Below are 18,247 nucleotides of genomic sequence, written 5' to 3'. Positions count from 1 at the left end.
GAATTAGGTCAATGATCGCAGGCAGGCTGTCCTCATCTGCTGCTTCCTGCATCTCTTCAACTTCTTCCCCCCAAAAGAATTGAGGGAACCCATCAGTACCAAGGCAGCTTAAGCCACCAGCATAATCACAACTCAGGGGACAAATCTGTGTCTGGAGGGAGCTCTCAGGACGTCTGGAGTTGATTAGCTGGGAAACTGCTTCCCAAGTTCTTAGAGACCCAAGCTTAAATCCATAAACTCTTTCATGAGTAATTTCTCCCTGAACAATGGGCTCATTTTTGTTCCTGAAGGTCTGCCGCCTCCTTAATCCCAAATTGACCTTCTCAAAGCGGCCAAGGGCTTCCATTTGGGGATTTAAATAATACAGTCATATGAGTAGGTTTCCTGTGCACGGTACCCCTTGCCGTGGTGTGTCCCTCAGGGCGTCTGGCACTCTTGGCTGGCTCTTGGGACGCCTCTCATGATTAAACTCAAGCCCTGAGCTCTCAGCTCTTCAGTGTTCAACGCTCCAGGTGCCAACCCCATCTTTCTCCTTTGCTTCTTTCTGGGGCATCCACAGACTCAGTGCCAGGACCCCCTGCTAAGCCTCCCCACAGGCCCGAGGTGGCCTGCCTTGTTGGGGGCCTTCACTCTGAGCTGTTCCTTGCATTTGGATCCCGGAGCCCCTGTCTGTGTGCCACTGTCCCCAATCAGTTATTTGCTAACATCTAAGTGACCCTAACTAAGGGGAAGAGCAAGGCAGTTTCAGCTCTGGAATTTTGTACTGGAGAATGCAGACCGGCCATATCGAGTGTCTTGGTGGTGTTTCAGCAAACACCACAGTGTGTGGGGACAGGCAAGGTGGGGGGGACTCACCTCTGTGCAGTTTCCCACATGGACTTGGTCCTGGGAGATGGAGCGCTAGTGGTCACGCTCTGCATACCTGAGACTCCAGGGCCAAGACTCATGGCCCTGGAAGTTTGTGTATGGAATGGAAATGAGATTTTAATACATTTCAAAAACTATAAATTGCACATGTTTCCATGACCCTGCATGTAGGGAGAACTTTGGATAAAGATATAGACTAGAGGACGGAGGGGTTGGCATCTCCATTGGTCCCTTCTGCCTGGTGCATGGGAGATCCACAGGGGTCGGAGGAGACAGGCCAGGGACAGTGGGTGGGCAGTGATGGAGGAAGCCAGAGCCATCACCTGAGAGGTCTCAACTTCCTTACTTCCTCTGAGAATCCAGCTCCTTGGAGGTCTTGAGCAGGGGCAGCGTGGTCAGTATGGCCCCTAGGAAACTGACGCTGGTTGGAGGAGAGATTGCTATTGCTTGGGAAGGAGGCAGGGAGGCTGAAGGGGGAGGATGCACATTTGAAGGGGGCTGATGGAGGGCTCTGGAGGGTCTGGGAGACAGTAGATGCAAAGGACAGATGAGTTTCCCAGGAGGACTGAGGGAGTGGAGAGAGAGCACAAGGAAGGAGCTGGAGAAGAGGAGAGCCAAGGCCAGGTGGCTCGTAGGATGGCCCCAAATGAACTGAGCACATCTGAGTCCACCAGTCTCTCCTGCTGTGGCCATTGCTATGCCGGAGCGTACGGGGTAGAAAAGCCAGGGTTTTTTACAGGGGGTGAGTGCAAATCCTATAAGCAACATATTTCCTTCCTTTTGTGAAAAAAGAAACAGGCCCAGAGAGGTGAATTAACTGGCCAAGATCAGACAACGAGTAACTGGTAGAGCTGGGATTTGAACTCATATCTTTTTGACTCCAGGGTTTACCTCCTTAACCACTCTACTGGTGTGATGCTGTCTCCACTAAATGTTAAGTTAGAAAGGAAGAGAAGTGTTGGTTTTGTGGGAAAATAGCACAGCAGAGGGGTACCGTGGTGTGTACCTGTAATCCTATGGGCTCAGGAGGCTGAGGCAAGAGGATCGCAAGTTCAAAGCCAGCCTCAGCAACTTAGCAAGACCCTAAGGGCCTTTGCAAGACCTGATCTCCAAATAAAAAACAAAAAGGTGTGAAGATGTGAATATGTGATTAAGCACCCCTGGGTTCAATCCCTGGTGAAAGAGAGAGAGAGGGGAGTAGGGGAGTGAGAGGTAGAGAGGAAGAGAAAGAGAAAGAATCCAGATGAGCTCCTAAGGAGACCTCTAGCCAAGGTGCTCTGCTATGAGAAATGCTGACACTTTTGACTCAGCAGAGAGCTAATTGGGAGCCCTGAAATTCCAGGGAACATGCTCAGACCAATCCAGTGACTGTGTCCAGAGAAAAGGGATGAGCCGATGGGAGCCCAGCCCTAGGGAGCCTAGCCCTAGGGGTGAGGGTGGGCTTATCTTTCCCTAATTAGCCCAGGGCACCTGGAGGAGAGTTGGCTAGAGATGGAATGGGGTTGGGAGGTGAGCCCCTGTTTGTTGAGGTTGTTTTTCTTTCTTTCTTTCTTTCTTTCTTTCTTTCTTTCTTTCTTTCTTTCTTTCTTTCTTTCTTTCTTTCTTTCTTTCTTTTTAATTTGTTCTAAATAGTTATACACGGCAGTAGAATGCATTTTGATACATAAATGGAGTATAACTGCTCGTTCTTCTGATGGTACACCATGTAGAATTATACTGATGGTGTAGTCATATATGCACACAGGATCATAATGTCCAATTTACTATCCTTCCTACGAAGAGCAGGTCCACCTAAGTCAGGAGGATAAAGTACCTGGAACTCCAGCAGATGGGGACCAGTGGTTCTCTCCCTGTTCCATTCACACTGAAGCCCTCACCACCATGTTGATGCAGGGCCCACGCCTTTTGTGGAAGCCTGGGATGCTCCCTGATGGCCTGATCCTAGGACCAGCCAGGATGCGGGGGGGCAGCTTCGTGCTGTGGTTCTGATTGAGTTGAGATCAGGACTTTGCTGAGAGTGGATGGGGACAGTACATGGGGGGTGGTGATGGAGACGTTGGTTCTGTGAATCTCCGAGCTGATTGGACATGTGTGTTGGTTGCGTAATGAACGAGGTGAGGAAATCTTACCCCCAATGTGGTCTGATGGTTTTTTTAAGTTTTCTTCCTTGTTCCATCATTAAATGGATGAGCCAGAATGACGAGTATGGCTTCTTCCTGTCACCTGAAGGCTTTGGGTAACATAGCTGTGTTTTTAACTGTGACACTTGTCCTAGAAATGTTTGTGACTACTGACGTGGCCACAGCATTTAGCTATCATCCTTGAATTTGCAGAAAAGCCAGCAAAGAAGTGGAGTCCAGTACCCCAGGCTGCCACTCTATTGCTTTGTTCGTCACATTTTTGTTAAACATTTTCTTCGGGGGTGAAATAAACTATGGTTAGCAAGTTTCCAAGCTCAGGATTCAGAATTGCTGTGTGTCAAAACTCCAGCTCTGCTGCCTCTTGCTGTGTGACCTTAGGCAAGTTCCATAACCTTTCTGTACCTCCGTTTTATCATCTATAAAACTAGAACAATGACCCCTCTTTCTGGGATCCTTATGAAATGGAGACATTTCATGGAAACTTCCATGCCTTTTACTGTGGTTAGTAAGTAAGTTCTGTGCTCCAGACCCTACTGTGAACCCTGCCCTCATGGAGCTTAATCTGCTGATAATTAAACAGTCATACAAACCTAAGACTCCTCTGCAGGGACCTGACAAGGGAACCCTGAGGAAGTGTGACCTGAGCTCAGATCTGAAAGATAGCTTCATTTATTGGAGGAACCAGGAAGTCATTCCAGTCCAGGAAGAGGCTCTAGTACAAAGTCCCTGTGGTCCTCAGGTACAAGGAGGCTTTGGATGATTGAAAGACCGAAAGGAGACTGGCATAGCAGGGTCCCAAGGAGAAAGCAGATGACAAGGGGCAGGCCAGCAGACAGAACCCCTGGGCAGAATTTTGTATTAGGATTTGTGTTTAGGATTTTTATCCCTAATTTAAAAGCAAAGGCCAGTCCCTGCGGGTGTTGGGCAAGGGAGGGACATGGTCCAACCACGTTTCCCAGAGACCACTGACTGCAGAGCCACAGGCCTGAGCACGACTCTTTCTGAGGCTGCATCTCGCACACCCCTGTGATGTGTGATAAGGATGTCCTGCCTGTGCAGGACTCCTGACACCCCCACCTGCACCATGATGGCAGTAGAGGTATTGCTGGTGACCTCTGTCACCAGGCCAGGTTGGGAAACTGCTGCTATGGGACCTGTAAGAAGGAAGACATCCCAGATCCACTTTAAAAACAGTTAAAAAAAAAATAAAGTTCCTGAAGAGCTATGACTGTGACTTGGTTTGATTCTGAATTTTGCATTTTGTCCAGGACTTTATTTTGTTTCATTTTTTGGTACTGAGGATTGAACCCAGGGGTGCTCTGCCACTGAGCTTGAGATGGGATCTCACTCAGTTGCTGAGGCTGGCCTCGAACTTGCCATCCTCCCATCTTGGCCTGCACCACTGCGCCCAGGGAGGACTTGTATTTTGTTGAGAATGATAAAGCTAGAACCAGAGCCAGGACATAGGTCAACTCAAACCTGCTTCGTGGTGATTCAGTGATTTACTTCCCACCTGGGTCTGGATGTTTCTGTGTCTCAGAAAAGGCACCAGCACCACCCCCCAGGAGCAGCCTCCTCCCAAATCTTGGGATTCATTGTTATTGGCCCCAGGTCTCTGATTTCAACCCCCGAGGTGTCTCATCAAACACGTGATAGGCCAAGTGCCTGAATATATCGACTTCTAGTGGGAACAGTGAGGTAAGCCCAGGTCCCTGGGTGAGATGGAACTGGTTTGGGATCCAGCTGCTAGCTTCCTGTGTGACTTTGGGCAGGGTACTGACCATCTGCTTTTCTCATTTTTTTCCTTTTTTTTTAAATGAAGTTATTAAGGTTAAAATAAAAGATAAAAGACATTAGATACCTGGTACCTACGAGTGCTCGATAGCTGGCAGGACTTACTTCTTCCATATGTGCATGTCCCTCTTACCACTATAGGTACAAGGTGGTTTATAGGGAGATCCTGGGTCCTAATGGGCAGAGGTGTGTGAACTTCCAAACTGTAGCATCATATCATTCCCAGCTTTAGGTAGACAAGATTTTCCACGAATTTCATCTGTCCATCCACTCATCAGCCCAACCATCCATCCTTGCATCTAGCATGGCTAAGTACTTTCCGTGGACAGGTCTAGGAACTAGCAACTGCAAACAGAGCCATGGCTCTCCCTGAATAAAGAAGCAGGAAAAAAATGTCTTTGAAAACAAAAGAGGCAGCACCAACACCCTGGTCATTAAAGGATCTCCAAAGCCAGGTTCCTCCTTTAGAAAGGCTTAGCCTGAAATAGTGCTGTCACCAGCAACAGTTGCTGAGGTCCCCAAGCCGGGCGGAGCAGCGCTTGCTCAGTCCTGCGGTGCAGATGGAGTGAACGGAGTCCCGCCCTGAGGTATCAGGCATGATGTGTTTGTTTTTGATCCTGAGGAAGCAGGAAGGGTTTATTTATCAGGGCAGAAGATTCCTGAGGATTAGGTCCTCCGCTATCAAGGTCTCAGAGTTTTTATCCTCCTTTTGGAAAGGAAAGAGCCCAAGTGCCTTGGCTGCTGTCAGTATCTCCCCTCATTCTTGCCAGTGGGACCCTCCAAGATGCTCCATAACTTTCAGGTCTGCAATCCAAAATGCTTGGGAGGCCAGAGAGTGGGCAGTGAAGCTATGGAGGAGGCTGGACTTGCCCCTCTGTCTCAGGCTGGTCTTCCCAGCGTTAGAAACAAGCACTTAAGAAGCCTGACTCTGCTCATTGAGTAACTGAGGACGAGAGGAAGGTCCACGGACACAGACCCTGCACACCTGGGCCCTTCTCAGGGCCTTGTGCCAGGCCTCGTGGCGGGGGTGTGGCGGAGCAGCCAGGGGAGCTGTTTCCTTACCTCAATGCTGGGCAGCCCTGAGCTCCTTGACCTCTGGAGCTTAACCTCACATAGCTCCTGTTTGTTCCTCTAATAACTAACAGGGTTGGGATGGAGGATTACAAGAGAACTTCCTAACAATAGCGTCGTATCATTTCAAATCACAAATGTGGCTGATTGCGTTGTTTTTGTGTCTTACTTTTTTTTTTTTTTTTTTTTTTTTGAGGGTGAGGGTACCAGGGATTGAACTCAGGGGCACTTGACCACTGAGACATCCCCAGCCTTTTTTCTGTATTTTATTTAGAGACAGGTTCTCACTGAGTTGCTTAGTACCTTGCTTTTGCTGAGACTGGCTTTGAGCTTGTGATCCTCCTCCCTCAGTCTCCGGAGCCACTGGATTATAGACGTGAACCACCACGCCTGTGTTTTACTTTTTTTAAATTTAGTTTTTCTAGTTCTCATCAGTTGCACATGACAGCAGAAACCTTTTTGATTCGTTGTATACAAATGGAGCACAATTTTCATGTCTCTGGTCATACACAACGTAGAGTTGCACACGTGCAGTCATACATGTACCTAGGGTAATGACGTTAGTCTCATTCCACCATCTTTCCTACCCTCATGCCCACTCCACTTCCCTCCCTCCTCTTGTCCCAATCAAAATTCCTCCATCTCCCCAACCCCCCACCACCCCTTTGTTTTGCTTTTAAACTGCTGCCTTCCACTAGATTATTATAGAATGCCTTGAAAGGAACGTGCCTTATGTAAGACACCTCCCTTCTATATCTTGGTACCTCCTAAAATATCTAGGAGAGTACTTCTCACACAGTAGTGATTTTAAAGATGTGCTTGATTTACTCACTATATCCTGCATAAGGAGCCCTACATTCACCTATGGTGACTTCTGGAGATAAGATCCCAGTGTAACCATCAGGAGTGGCAGTGATTGACAGATGGGAAAAACATTCAAGATGCTCACATGTGGTGTGACAGAAAGTAAATTTCTTTTCTACCTGCAGTTCCTTTCCAATACAATGGCAAAGTGGGATATTAAGACAAAAAAAAATGGATCATCGTCCTGCACTCTTGGAGTCTGAAACCTGTCTCAGTTTGCAAGCTGTTTTTCCATTGCTTCTGGTGGCAGAAGGACTTTGGGGTGTTATATAGTCAGTCACTTCCGACCTCAGAAACACCCAGGTCATGTTATCTACCAGGTCACTGGAGTTTGGACTCCAACTCTGATAGGATGTGTTTGCGTTTGTTGGTATGAATAGTATGTGTGTGTTTGTGTGCCCACTGAGCATTTTGCAGGTGTGTGTGACTTCACACTACAGATGATTTGAGAGCTGCTAACTTATTCACACAAGAACTGAAGTGTTTGTGAAAGTGGCAATAGCTTTATCTTTCCAACTCTTGCTAAAGGCCAGCTCCTGTGGTGGTAGGGTGTAGAACTTTTCACAGCTGGTCTCTTAGCTTCCAGGTTAACAGATTTAATGAACTAAAAATTTTAGTGTGTAAGAGGAAAAATATCATCATTATTTTACTTTCTATCCCAGAAATGGGAATATGGAAAACATTATTCATTAGTTTGCAGACAAAGAAGCGCTAGCCTGCAGAGATCCTCAATTCTAACATTTTCCCCATAGGTATTGATAGTGAGGGTCAGAGGTATGCGTGAGTTGAGAGACTTCTCTGACATATTGAGGTGGGGAAATAATCCCTATTTGGGCTTTAGAAAGGACTGGAAGTTGGGAAGTATGCTTCTTATTAGAAGTCTCTTTGAAGTATGCGCTGTCACCTCTTGGCCATTGGTAACTGATTGATTGTGTCTGTCTTCATTAGCTTGGAATTGCGATTGGGTTCTTGGTCCCTCCTATTTTGGTACCCAACATCAAAGACCAGGACCAGCTTGCCTACCACATCAGCATCATGTTCTACATCATAGGAGGCGTGGCCACCCTCCTTTTCATCCTTGTCATCATCGGTAAGGTCACTAGTGGACTCATGGTGGAGGGTGGACAGGGAGGTTCTGTCAACCTTGATGGGACACTTGTGAACATGACCCTGACAACCAGGGACATTCACAGAAACTAGAGACCAGGCTTCTTGTGGTTGTCAAATGTTTTAGCCTGACCAGTTGTCCCTGATACCCTGCTAGCCAGTCTTGCACACTTTATTAAAGGCGCAATGAAAGTTCGATTGTAACTAGCCCATCGTACTTCAGCAGAAGAATTGGGTAGATTGCTGGTCCCCAGTGAAACCCAAGTGAGGACCCCCAGGGTCACGGGCTCTGGGCTGAGAATTAGCCTGATCTCATTGAGTCTTCAGCAACCCCAGGAAATGAGGTATTATTTTCAGTCCCATTTAACAAAGAAGAAAATGAGACTTGAGAGAGGTTAAATAAATTATTCAAGATGAAATAGCAACTAAGTGGCAAAGATTAGGTTCAAATCTAAGCTTGTCTGAATTTACTCTAAATTCATGAAAGATAGAAAGGAAAGCAGAAATCAATCCACAAACGCAAATCATCTCAGAGATCAACCTGAGATGACTTGGGAACCACATGTTTTTAATGCTTTTTAAAAATTATAAGAGTAGGGCCTGGGGTGTGGCTCAGTGGTAAAGGGCTTGCCTTGAACACAAGAGACAGTGGGTTTGATCCTCAGCACACATAAAAAATAAATTAAAAAATAAAGATATTATGCCCATGTATAACTAAAATATTTTTTAAATTATAAGAATAATATATGCTTATTATTGCAAAATCTGAAAAATACAAGAAATCGTTAAGTAAGAAATGATCATTAATTGGGCTGGAGGTGTGGCTCAGTGGTGGAGCACTTGCCTCGCTTGCGTGAGGCACTGGGTTCTATCCTCAGCACCACATAAAAATAAATAAATACAATAAAGTTATTAAAAAATAAATGACCATTAATTTTTCCTTATACAAGTTAATCCCAACCACCAACCTCTGAGAACTACTAGGAACATTTTACATGCATGTGCATCATTGTGATATTTGACCAATAGAATTTTGTGTCTTCTGCTTTCTTCTGAGTGGTTTTACTTGGGCTGCGATAATTTCAGAAACAATAAAAGTAGAAGTTTGCAATTCCAGTTAGTCACCTGTCTAAAGGTTAATCAGTTCCCTTCCTGATGCCCACAAGTTCCATCTCATACAGTAAAGGTTTCATTCCTGCCTGCTAGCCTCCCCTCCACAGTTAGACATTTGTATAATTTTGCACCTCATTTAACTATTCTCTGAATCCAAAATGAGAACAGGCTGCCCAGTGACTTTTAAAAGTTGGTAGAGCCAGGTGAGGTGGCACATGCCTATAATCCCAGTGGCTCAAGAAGCTGAGGCAGGAGGATTGCAAATTCGAGGCCAGCCTCAGCAACATAGTGAGGCCCTAAGCAACTTAGCCAGACCCTGTCTCAAAATAAAAAATAAGAAGGACCAGGGATGTGGCTCAGTGTTTAAGCGCCCCTGGGTTCAATCCCCAGCACTCAAAAAACAAATAAACAACAAAACAAAAAAGCTAATGTAGACCTTGTTGTTTCTGGGAAGGTAAGAAGAAGAGGAGCTTTGGATGAGATCAAGGAGGAATGATAGAGCCTAGGCCACTCCCTCAGCTAGACTTTGAGTTTTAAACTGTTAATGTGCTCAGGTCTTATGTTTGTCGCCCATGAAGGTCCGGTTTGCAGTGATTGAAAACCTGGGGAGTAGGGCGTTTCTGCTTTGGTGTTTTATTACCAAACACAGATAGTAGCTAATTAAGTAGAGAATGGAAAAAAATCTTATCTGAGTTCTAGTGTTTACCTGCCAGATCCTTGAGATGACACGTGCTGATGCAGAGTCTAGCAGCCTTGGCCTGGCTTTCTTCCCTGATGGAAGGGGAGGTGAGCTGGGAGACAATGGATGAAGGGCTCCCAGGGGATGGAAGTTATCTGGGACTAATTCCAGAGGAGGAAGTAGGGCTCTGAGGTCAGGGCTGGAGTGTTTTCCGGATGGGGGCTCCTTTGATCTGCCAAGAGAGTAAACCTCATTTTCAGAGCTTCCTCTAACAGGAGAGTCCATAGATCTTTCAGGGGAGTGCCCAGGGGTGTGAATGGGGCTGGGGCCTCGCAGGTTTGCTTAGACTCAGCGGGGGAACCAGTTTATCCAAGGAACTAGTCAAACTGACCCCCACCTCACAAGGGCTGAATGGCACCCAGGGTGGTCACAACAATTTTCCCACAGTCCCTCTCTAACCCTTTTTATCCAAGTTCTTATTCTGGAAGAAGAAGCGTTAATCTTATCTCCTACATGAGATATCTGATTCAGAGTTGGCAAAATTGGGAAGGGACTCTAGGTTTTTCCTTTGGAAGAAGACCCCTTTTGCTTATTAGGGGAATATTCCGTGGTGACCACTGGCCAGGCTCTGTGACTGGGCAGCGCTGTCCCATCTCCCTTGGGAGGAGCTCTGGAGCTAAGCCATTATCTGGGCTCACGGATGCCAAAGCTTCAGTTTTTGCTTCTTTTCCATCCGTGTGATGCTGCTGTGTTTTTTTGGTGTTCTGTGCTATGCTCTTTGCTGGTTGTTAGGGGATTTCTTGGTCTTTGGATACTGCCTGGGGTTCCAGAGGTCATTCAGATGAAGTAATCGAAGGACTACGTGCTAAGCCTCAGACAAGGAAAAAGAGCTGTCAAAATTGAGCTGAAGAATAAAAATTTCTTTGGTTCTCTTGGCTACTTCTCCGATGATGAATGTGAGCCATCTCTACTGGGTTGGGACCCCAGGAACTTTCATTCATCTCTGTTCTTTTCCTTTCAGTGTTCAAAGAGAAGCCTAAACATCCCCCCAGCAGGGCCCAGTCCCTGAGCTATGCTTTAGCGTCCTCTGATGCTTCGTACTTCAGTTCCATTGTCCGGCTCTTCAAAAACCTCAACTTTGTGCTGCTCGTCATCACCTATGGTAAGGCGCATGTGGGTCCCGGAGAATGGGAGAGGAGAAGCCTGACGAGCATTCGTGTGCCTTACTCTTTCCAAATCTCACATGTGTATGTGACATTGCTCAAGGTTGACCAGAGGAGCCAGCCATGCCTGGGGGCCTTTGCACATGCTGAATGGTCCACTCTGGAGAACCATTCCTTGCCATGTCAGGCGATTTGGCAAATGCCTGTTGTTCCTCCAGGTCTCATCTCAGCATCACCTCTGTAAAGCAGTAATAGCTGACCTTTCCTCTCTTTTCATGCTATTACTTGTATATTTTTTTTGTGGGGGTGGGTAGTGGGGATTGAACTAAGGGGCACTCAACCACCGAGCTACATCCCAAGCCCTATTTTTTGTATTTTATTTAGAGACAGGGTCTCACTGAGTTGCTTAGCATCTTTCTTTTGCTGAGGCTGGCTTTGAACTTTCGATCCTCCTGCCTCAGCCTCCTGAGCTGCTGGGGTTACAGGTGTATACCACTGTCCCTGGCTGGAACTTTTATACTTGTCACTTCTTTAAAAAAAAAATTCTAGGTCTATTGCCTCAATAGACTGAACTCTGTGAGTGGGGATTTGTGTCTTCATTTTATAGTTCCTCTGTGGTAGCCAGCCTCAACTGGCTACTCCAGAAGTCGTGAATGAATGAATAAGTGCATGCATCATACATCTTCATAGGAACTGCTCCTCACTCAACCTTCCCTCATCTTGTAACATTGATGCCTTTTTTTCCCTGAATGCAAGACATCATCCCTCTTTCAATCCATTTTCCTGGTCTTTGGCAAGATTAATTTGAATCTTTGCTGGCATATTGGCTTGCCTTGTCAGTGTGGTGGTTTCTGTGTCTTCTTTCCAACCTTTAATGAGACTATTGAACTGAGAATGGCAAGGACAGAGCCCCACGCATCCAACTAAAGAATGTCTGTCTTCAGATGAGTGCTAGTCTATTAATCAATACTCTTAGTTCAAGAAGTTAGAGACCAGATGGGTTTGGTGGTGCGCATCTGTAGTCCCAGCTACTAGGGATGCTGAGGCAGGAGGATAACAAGTTCAAGGCCAGTCTGGACAAGTTAGCAAAACCCTGTCTCACACAAATAAAAAACAACAACAACAAATTAAGAAGAAAAAGAAAAGGAATAAAAAAGCCTGAGGATACAGCTCAGTGGTAGAGCACTTGCCTAACATGCATGGGTTTAATTCCACTACTGCAAAAAAAAAAAAAAAGTGGAAAATTATAGATCTACCCAATTGTATTGATATCCAACCTTCAATTATTATTATTATTATTATTATTATTATTATTATTATTATTTGTACTGGGGATTGAACCCAGGGGCACCAAGCTACAGCCCAGCCCATTTTATTTTTTATTTTGAGACAAGTTCTCATTAAATTGTTTAAAGTCTCACCAAGTTGCTGAGGTTGGCCTCAAACATGAGATCAGCTTCAGCTTCCTGGGTTGCTGAGATTATAGGCGTATGCCACCACGCCCAGCTCCAACCTGCATTTGACCACTTACTTTACAGGTTCAACTTAAAATTAAGTAGTTGAAAAATGTCATAAGCTTGTCAGTTGCAGAGCCAGAATTCATATCAAGGTTTGCATAACTCCGAAACCTGCATTCTTCATATCTAGTTCATAATTGCCTAGGTATTTCTTCCTAGAGCTGTGCCCAAGTTTCATTTTAGGCTTATTTGTTTAAAAAATATTTATTTATTTATTTTTAGTTGTAGTTGGACACAATATCTCCATTTCACTTGTTTATTTTTATGTGGTGCTGAGGATTGAACCCAGGGCCTCATGTGTGCTAGGCTAGCAGCTCAACCGCTGAGCCACAGCCCCAGCCCCATCATTTTAGGCTTATTGATTCTCCTTATCTCAAAGTATTCATCTGCTGAGACACTAGATGAGAGTATTGTCATCCCAGCAGAGAAGCACTCCTAAAATTTTCAGATATACACTAAAGTTATGTGACTTCTCATCTAGATGACCAGATTAGTCTTAAAAGTCTCAGTTCACCATTTCTCATATCCTCAAATTTCTCAGTTCTAAGTATGTCTCTGCATTCATCCATAAGATAAAGACCAAGTTTCCAGCCCTCAGAGATGTCCAACTCAGGAAGGTATGTTTTGCCCATCACTGGGAATTATTCAGGCATAGAGGGACCAACCACTCGGTATGGGGATGTGTGGTGGGAATTGCAAGCTGTCATTGGATACTGAAAGCAAATGGCCTTTGGGGTCCCTTCCAGACAGGATTTCATGGCTCCAAGAACTTTCTTTCTTTCTTTCTTTCTTTTTTTTTTTTTTTGAGTTAAATATCTGGAGTCTATTGACCTTTGACCACCATAAACCTTATTGAATCTGACAACAGGATATTGGAGGCCTATCTTAGGATTTCAGGGTAGATAAAGTGCTTAATAAATGTTTTCTGTGGCTGAAGATTATGATTATGATGCCAGGTGGGCAGTGCTCCCATTTCAGAGGTCTTTAATGCTGGAGGCTGTGGTGGCAGAGCCAGGTCACTGACCCATGAAAGCAAGAAACAAAAACAAAATGTCCCAGAAATAGTGTTGCTTCTGCTCATTGAGAGGCTCAACTCTGGGCCACACTGTGGGGAGCTAAGCAGCTCCTCCTGCTTCCCTCTCGCTTGGCTGGCTGCTTGTGTGGTTTTCCTCCGGCAGAATAATTTTAATCCTGAACTTCTGGACACTCTTACTTATTGATTTGGTTAAATGATAACACAGGAAATAAATAGGGAAGCACTTCTTGAATGGTGGGGTAAAGATCTTAGAAAATCTTCTCCTCCATCAAAGTATCAGGAACATTGGCAAAACCTGTCAAAATCACTTTGTTTAGCACTCTTAACCAAAGGCTTCCAACAATGGGAGTGATGTTTATACAAGAAAAAGGGCTAGATATCAGCAAGAATATCAGTGAGCTTTGTGTCTTCCTGGGTCCTATTCCAATCCCTTTTCCAGGATCTGTGGTGCTTGTGAAAACCAGCAGCCTCATGACTACATAGCCATGTAGTCATATAGATGTGAAAACTAGCTGCCTTCCGGCCACTGGAGGGAGCAAAATAGGTGTGGAGGACTCTTTCAAGCCCCATCCCCAGGAATTACCAGTAGTTGACTTATTTAACAGGTCCATAGAAAAAGCCCCATTCACAGGACTTATCTTCTTTGATCTGACTTGGATCTTGTTGGTGGGAAAAGCCTCACTTCCAGGGTATTGAAAACAATCAATGGCACTGTTTAACAATGCAGCTGCCTGAGGTGATAATAATAGGTGTTGGCCAACAAGAATATGGCCAAAAATCTTAAGAAAGAGATGTCTAAAGCATCTAAGAGATGCTTTGAAAAGCTTTGACTTGTTCTTAGGAATTTGGAAGTTCACATGCATATGCTGAGCTCATGCACAGGAAAGACCTGATAAAACCCTAAACTTTCACCTTTGGCTGGCTTCAAGGATCTACAGAGGCAGGAATTAAAGGTTAGGACAAAGTTGTCAATTGGTGCTCACTTCAGCAGCACATATACTAAAAAATGCTGTTAATTGGTTGCTGGAGAATTGAAGGTGAGCCTCACCCAATACATACACAGAGTTCCTTGGCAAAGGTGGGCAACCTATTGATTTGAAGCATTTAAGTAGATCTCTGTCTAATCATTAGCTTATCATTAAGGTTACAGCAGAAACTTCAGTGGCTGTATGAGTCAGAACAGACTTACAATGTCCAATTTTCAACAAAGAATCATAAGGCATTCAAAGAGACAGGAAAGTATGGCCTGTACATAGGAAAAATAGAAAAGCAAAAACTATTAGGAAATCCAGACATTGGACATAGTAGTTAAATGTTGTAAATCAATTATTAAAGGTAAATTCAAAGAACTAAAGGAAATCATGCCTAAAGAATTAGATAAAAGTATGAAAATGATGCCTCATTAAATAGAGAATATCAGTGAAGAGACTGAAATAAAAAAGAATCAAGTAGAAATTCTGGAGTTGAAAAATACAGTAACTAAAATGAAAAGTTCTCCAGCAGGCTCAAAAGTAGATTTGAACTGGAAGAAGGAAGAATCCACAAACTTGAAGATAAGTCAAATGAGATGTCAGGTCCAGGAACAGAAAGAAAAAGAATGAATAAAAATGTGCTCAGCACTGTGACATGTACCTGTAATTTCAGAAACTTAGTGAGACCCTGTGTTGGAAAAAAAAAAAAAAAGCAGTCTGGGGAGTGAGTGCCCCTGAGTTCAATACACCACACACACACACACACACACACACACACACACACACACACACACAAAGTAAAGAAAAATGAACTGTGAGACATCATTAAGAATACCAACATATGCAAAGTGGAAGTCTCAGAAGGAGAGGAAAAAAAGGAGTGAAAGTAAACTGAAATGGTGGTAAACTGAAGTGGTGGTAAACTAAAAACGAGTTTTGCTGTGAGGCTGGAAGCATTTGACTCTGTTGTGCATAGATAGAATTTATCAGCCAATTTCTCAAAGGCCTGGGATTATTCCATGGAGATCGAGTTAAACTAACTGGGATCTTTGTATGTATTTCATTATAGTCTTATTTCCACACTAGAGGATTGAACTAGGTGACAGAGAGTTCTTTGTCAACAAGGAAATGATTCTTTCGTTTAGTCAGAGATTTGAAACTATATTTTTATCAAGCCACGGTGTCAGGCATCATGGTCAGCGCTTTGCACACATTATGTTATTTAATCTTCAAAACAAACTTATGACAAATAGGTATTGTATTCCATTTTATACATGAAAAAAAAGGACAGGCTGAGATGTTTAGTCCCTTGTCTGCCATAGGACAGCTAGCAAATTAATAGAGATCAGGTTTCAACTTCTCTGTCTGACGCAAACCATTGTACTATTTTGCCTCCCCATACAGAAAGGAACCTTTTAGAGGCAGAGCCAGGGGTATGCTCTTGTCCCTGCTTGCCTCAGTTTTCCTGCAGGCTGATTACCTCTTAGAAGAAGGTCAGGAGTTCTAGGTTTCAAAAGCAGGAACAACCATATGTGTTTGGGATTTGGGGATGATGGGGTCTCAGTGGATCCAGGGTTTATAGGTCATATAAAGGCAGTGTTTGACAATTAATTAACTGAGAATTTTTGCTTTCTTCTTCCACTGTATTAGCTCCAAATTAAAACAAACATTACCAACAAGTCTTCCCTAAATTTAACTAAGATGCTTTGATATCTCCCACAACATAACTGCTCCAAACCTCCTACTGTGTTAGCTTTTCATCATTGTGATAAAATAACCCGCGGAAGAAAGAGATGGGGGTATAGCTCCTGTAGCAGAGTGCTTGCCCTGCATGCATGAGACCTTGGGATTGACCTCTATTGTCATTAAAAAACAAAGTGGGGGGAGCGGGTGAGAAAAAAAAGAAAGATTGATTTTGCCTCACAAAAAAAGAAAGGGAGGAAGGTTTCAGTCTGGGGGTGGGTGCTGCATTGCATTTGGACCTGAGACAAGGAAGAACATCATGGTGGGAAATCACATGATGGAGCAAAATTGCGTGCCTCATGACAGACAAGAAGGGAGGGGTGGGGCTTCATTCCTAAAATCCCCTTCAAGGGTGTGCCCCCAATGACATAACTTCCTTCCACTAGGCTCCACCTCCCCAAAGTCCCACCACCTCTCAATAGTCCCACAGATCGACACCGACCCTCAACACGTGACTTTTGAAGGACATTTAAGATCCAAACCATTATACCCCCTACAGTTTCAGATTAGTCTTTGAAGGACATAATGGTTTGAAATGTATATAGTATTCACACTTTGCTCTCTTTTTTTATACACTCTTTTTTAAAAAAAATATTTTGAGTTATAGATGGACACCATGCCTTTATTTTGTTTATTTAGTTTTATGTGGTGCTGGGGATAGCACCTAGGGCCTCACACATGCCAGGCAAACTCTGCCACTGAGCTACAACTCCAGCCTGTGATTATACACTCTTAACAGCGTGTAGCTAGGAATCAAGCAAACGATAGCATTTTGTGAGTACTTTTGCTGGACAGAGGTGGACATGTCTTGAGATAAGAGCCTGAAGCCTCAACCCATGAGTTCAGAGTTGGCTCATAAGAAATGGGAGGTCTGAGTTTTGGTGTTGAGTTTCCAATTGCTGAGTGTGCTACCTTCACCCATTCTATACCCATCCTTCATCTCTCTAACACTCCCTGCTCCCTCCAGAAAATAGCAATGAGATTTTCCTCCCATTGAAGTGTGTGGGTGAAGTGAACACTTTTAAAGCAATTAAGAATAAAGCCACGCACAGCATGCATCTCAGATCAGACAAGATGGGGCACATTCAGGGTGGTAAGGCTGTAGACCACAGCATGAGTCTGGATTGCTGGCTTCCAACATTCTTTCCTTGGTCTGAACTACATTTCACTGAGTGGGGGGCAATTCTCCTGTAGCTGCTGATATGTCCAGTATGGCATTCACAGTAGTTTTCCAAATGGTTCTCCAAGCTGGGAGTCAGCTGTTCAGAACTAGGGTATAGCCACAGCAATCAAAGGCTTTGGAGGAACCCCAGAGTCCAGCATTTGGGCTTTGCCCTATACTTTTGACCACAACTCTTGAGGTAGGGTAAAGAGGTAAAATAAAAGCCACTCAATTAAATTTGAATTTCAGATTCATTACAAATACTTTCTACTATAATATCTCCCATGCTATATTGGGGGTATACTTCACTAAAATATCATTCATTTCTTTGGAGTCCAAATTCATCTAAGTGTACTGATTGTATGTTTTCTCCTTAAATCTGGCAAAGCAACTTAGAGGGGAAGAGATACAGAGGCTGGGTTTGTGCTCAGTTGCTGAACCATCATGGCGATAAACTGCCACCTGTTCAGGTCAGCACCCTCCCTCCTCCCAGTTTGGCAATGCAGGAAGACCCAAGCTGTCACCAGAAATCCCACATGTTTACCGGCATCTGGGTTCAAGGCAGGGCTGTCTTGTGGGGTGAAGAGAATAACCTTTCTTGGGCTTCCTTCTCTTTGTGTCTCTGGGTCTTGCATTCACAGGGCCTCCTTGGATGCCTCTTCGTCAGTGGCATTACTGCCAGGTGAACAGGCTGACCTTCTAAAGAATGTCCTCCAAGGGAGCATTTTCCATGTCTTCTTGCCATCCCCACCTTACCTCCATAGTGTCTGGCGTCGGATCTTGGAGATTCTCCTTGAGGTTCCCTTTCCCTTGGGGGCTCTCCAATATTTTCCTGTTGTCCCACCAACATGGGCCTAGGAAAGGACCTTTGTGTCCTAAGATCCTGCTTAAGAATGGTGGAGCCGAGCATGGTGGAGCCTGCCTAATCCCAGATACTTGAGAGGCTGAGGCAGAAGGATTGTGAATTGGAGACCAGCATGTTTTTGTTTCTCAAGAAACAAAAACAGCAAAGAAGCAGG

General features: G+C 44.5%; 1 protein-coding gene across 1 annotated transcript in view; it reads left to right on the top strand.

Annotated features, from left to right (window-relative positions):
* Positions 1–18,247, top strand: part of Flvcr2 (FLVCR choline and putative heme transporter 2) — a 58,385-nt gene that overhangs the window by 23,390 nt on the left and 16,748 nt on the right. Inside the window, exons 2-3 of the mRNA XM_026401936.2 lie at positions 7,686–7,827; positions 10,658–10,798. Of these exons, the coding sequence (XP_026257721.1) occupies positions 7,686–7,827; positions 10,658–10,798 (283 nt within the window). The remainder of the gene's footprint in view (positions 1–7,685; positions 7,828–10,657; positions 10,799–18,247) is intronic.

The sequence above is a fragment of the Urocitellus parryii genome, chromosome 6 (genome assembly GCF_045843805.1).
Source record: "Urocitellus parryii isolate mUroPar1 chromosome 6, mUroPar1.hap1, whole genome shotgun sequence".
NCBI lineage: Eukaryota > Metazoa > Chordata > Mammalia > Rodentia > Sciuridae > Urocitellus > Urocitellus parryii.
The sequence above is the reverse complement of the archived record's forward strand: the minus strand, read 5'-3'. Positions and strand labels throughout refer to the sequence as shown.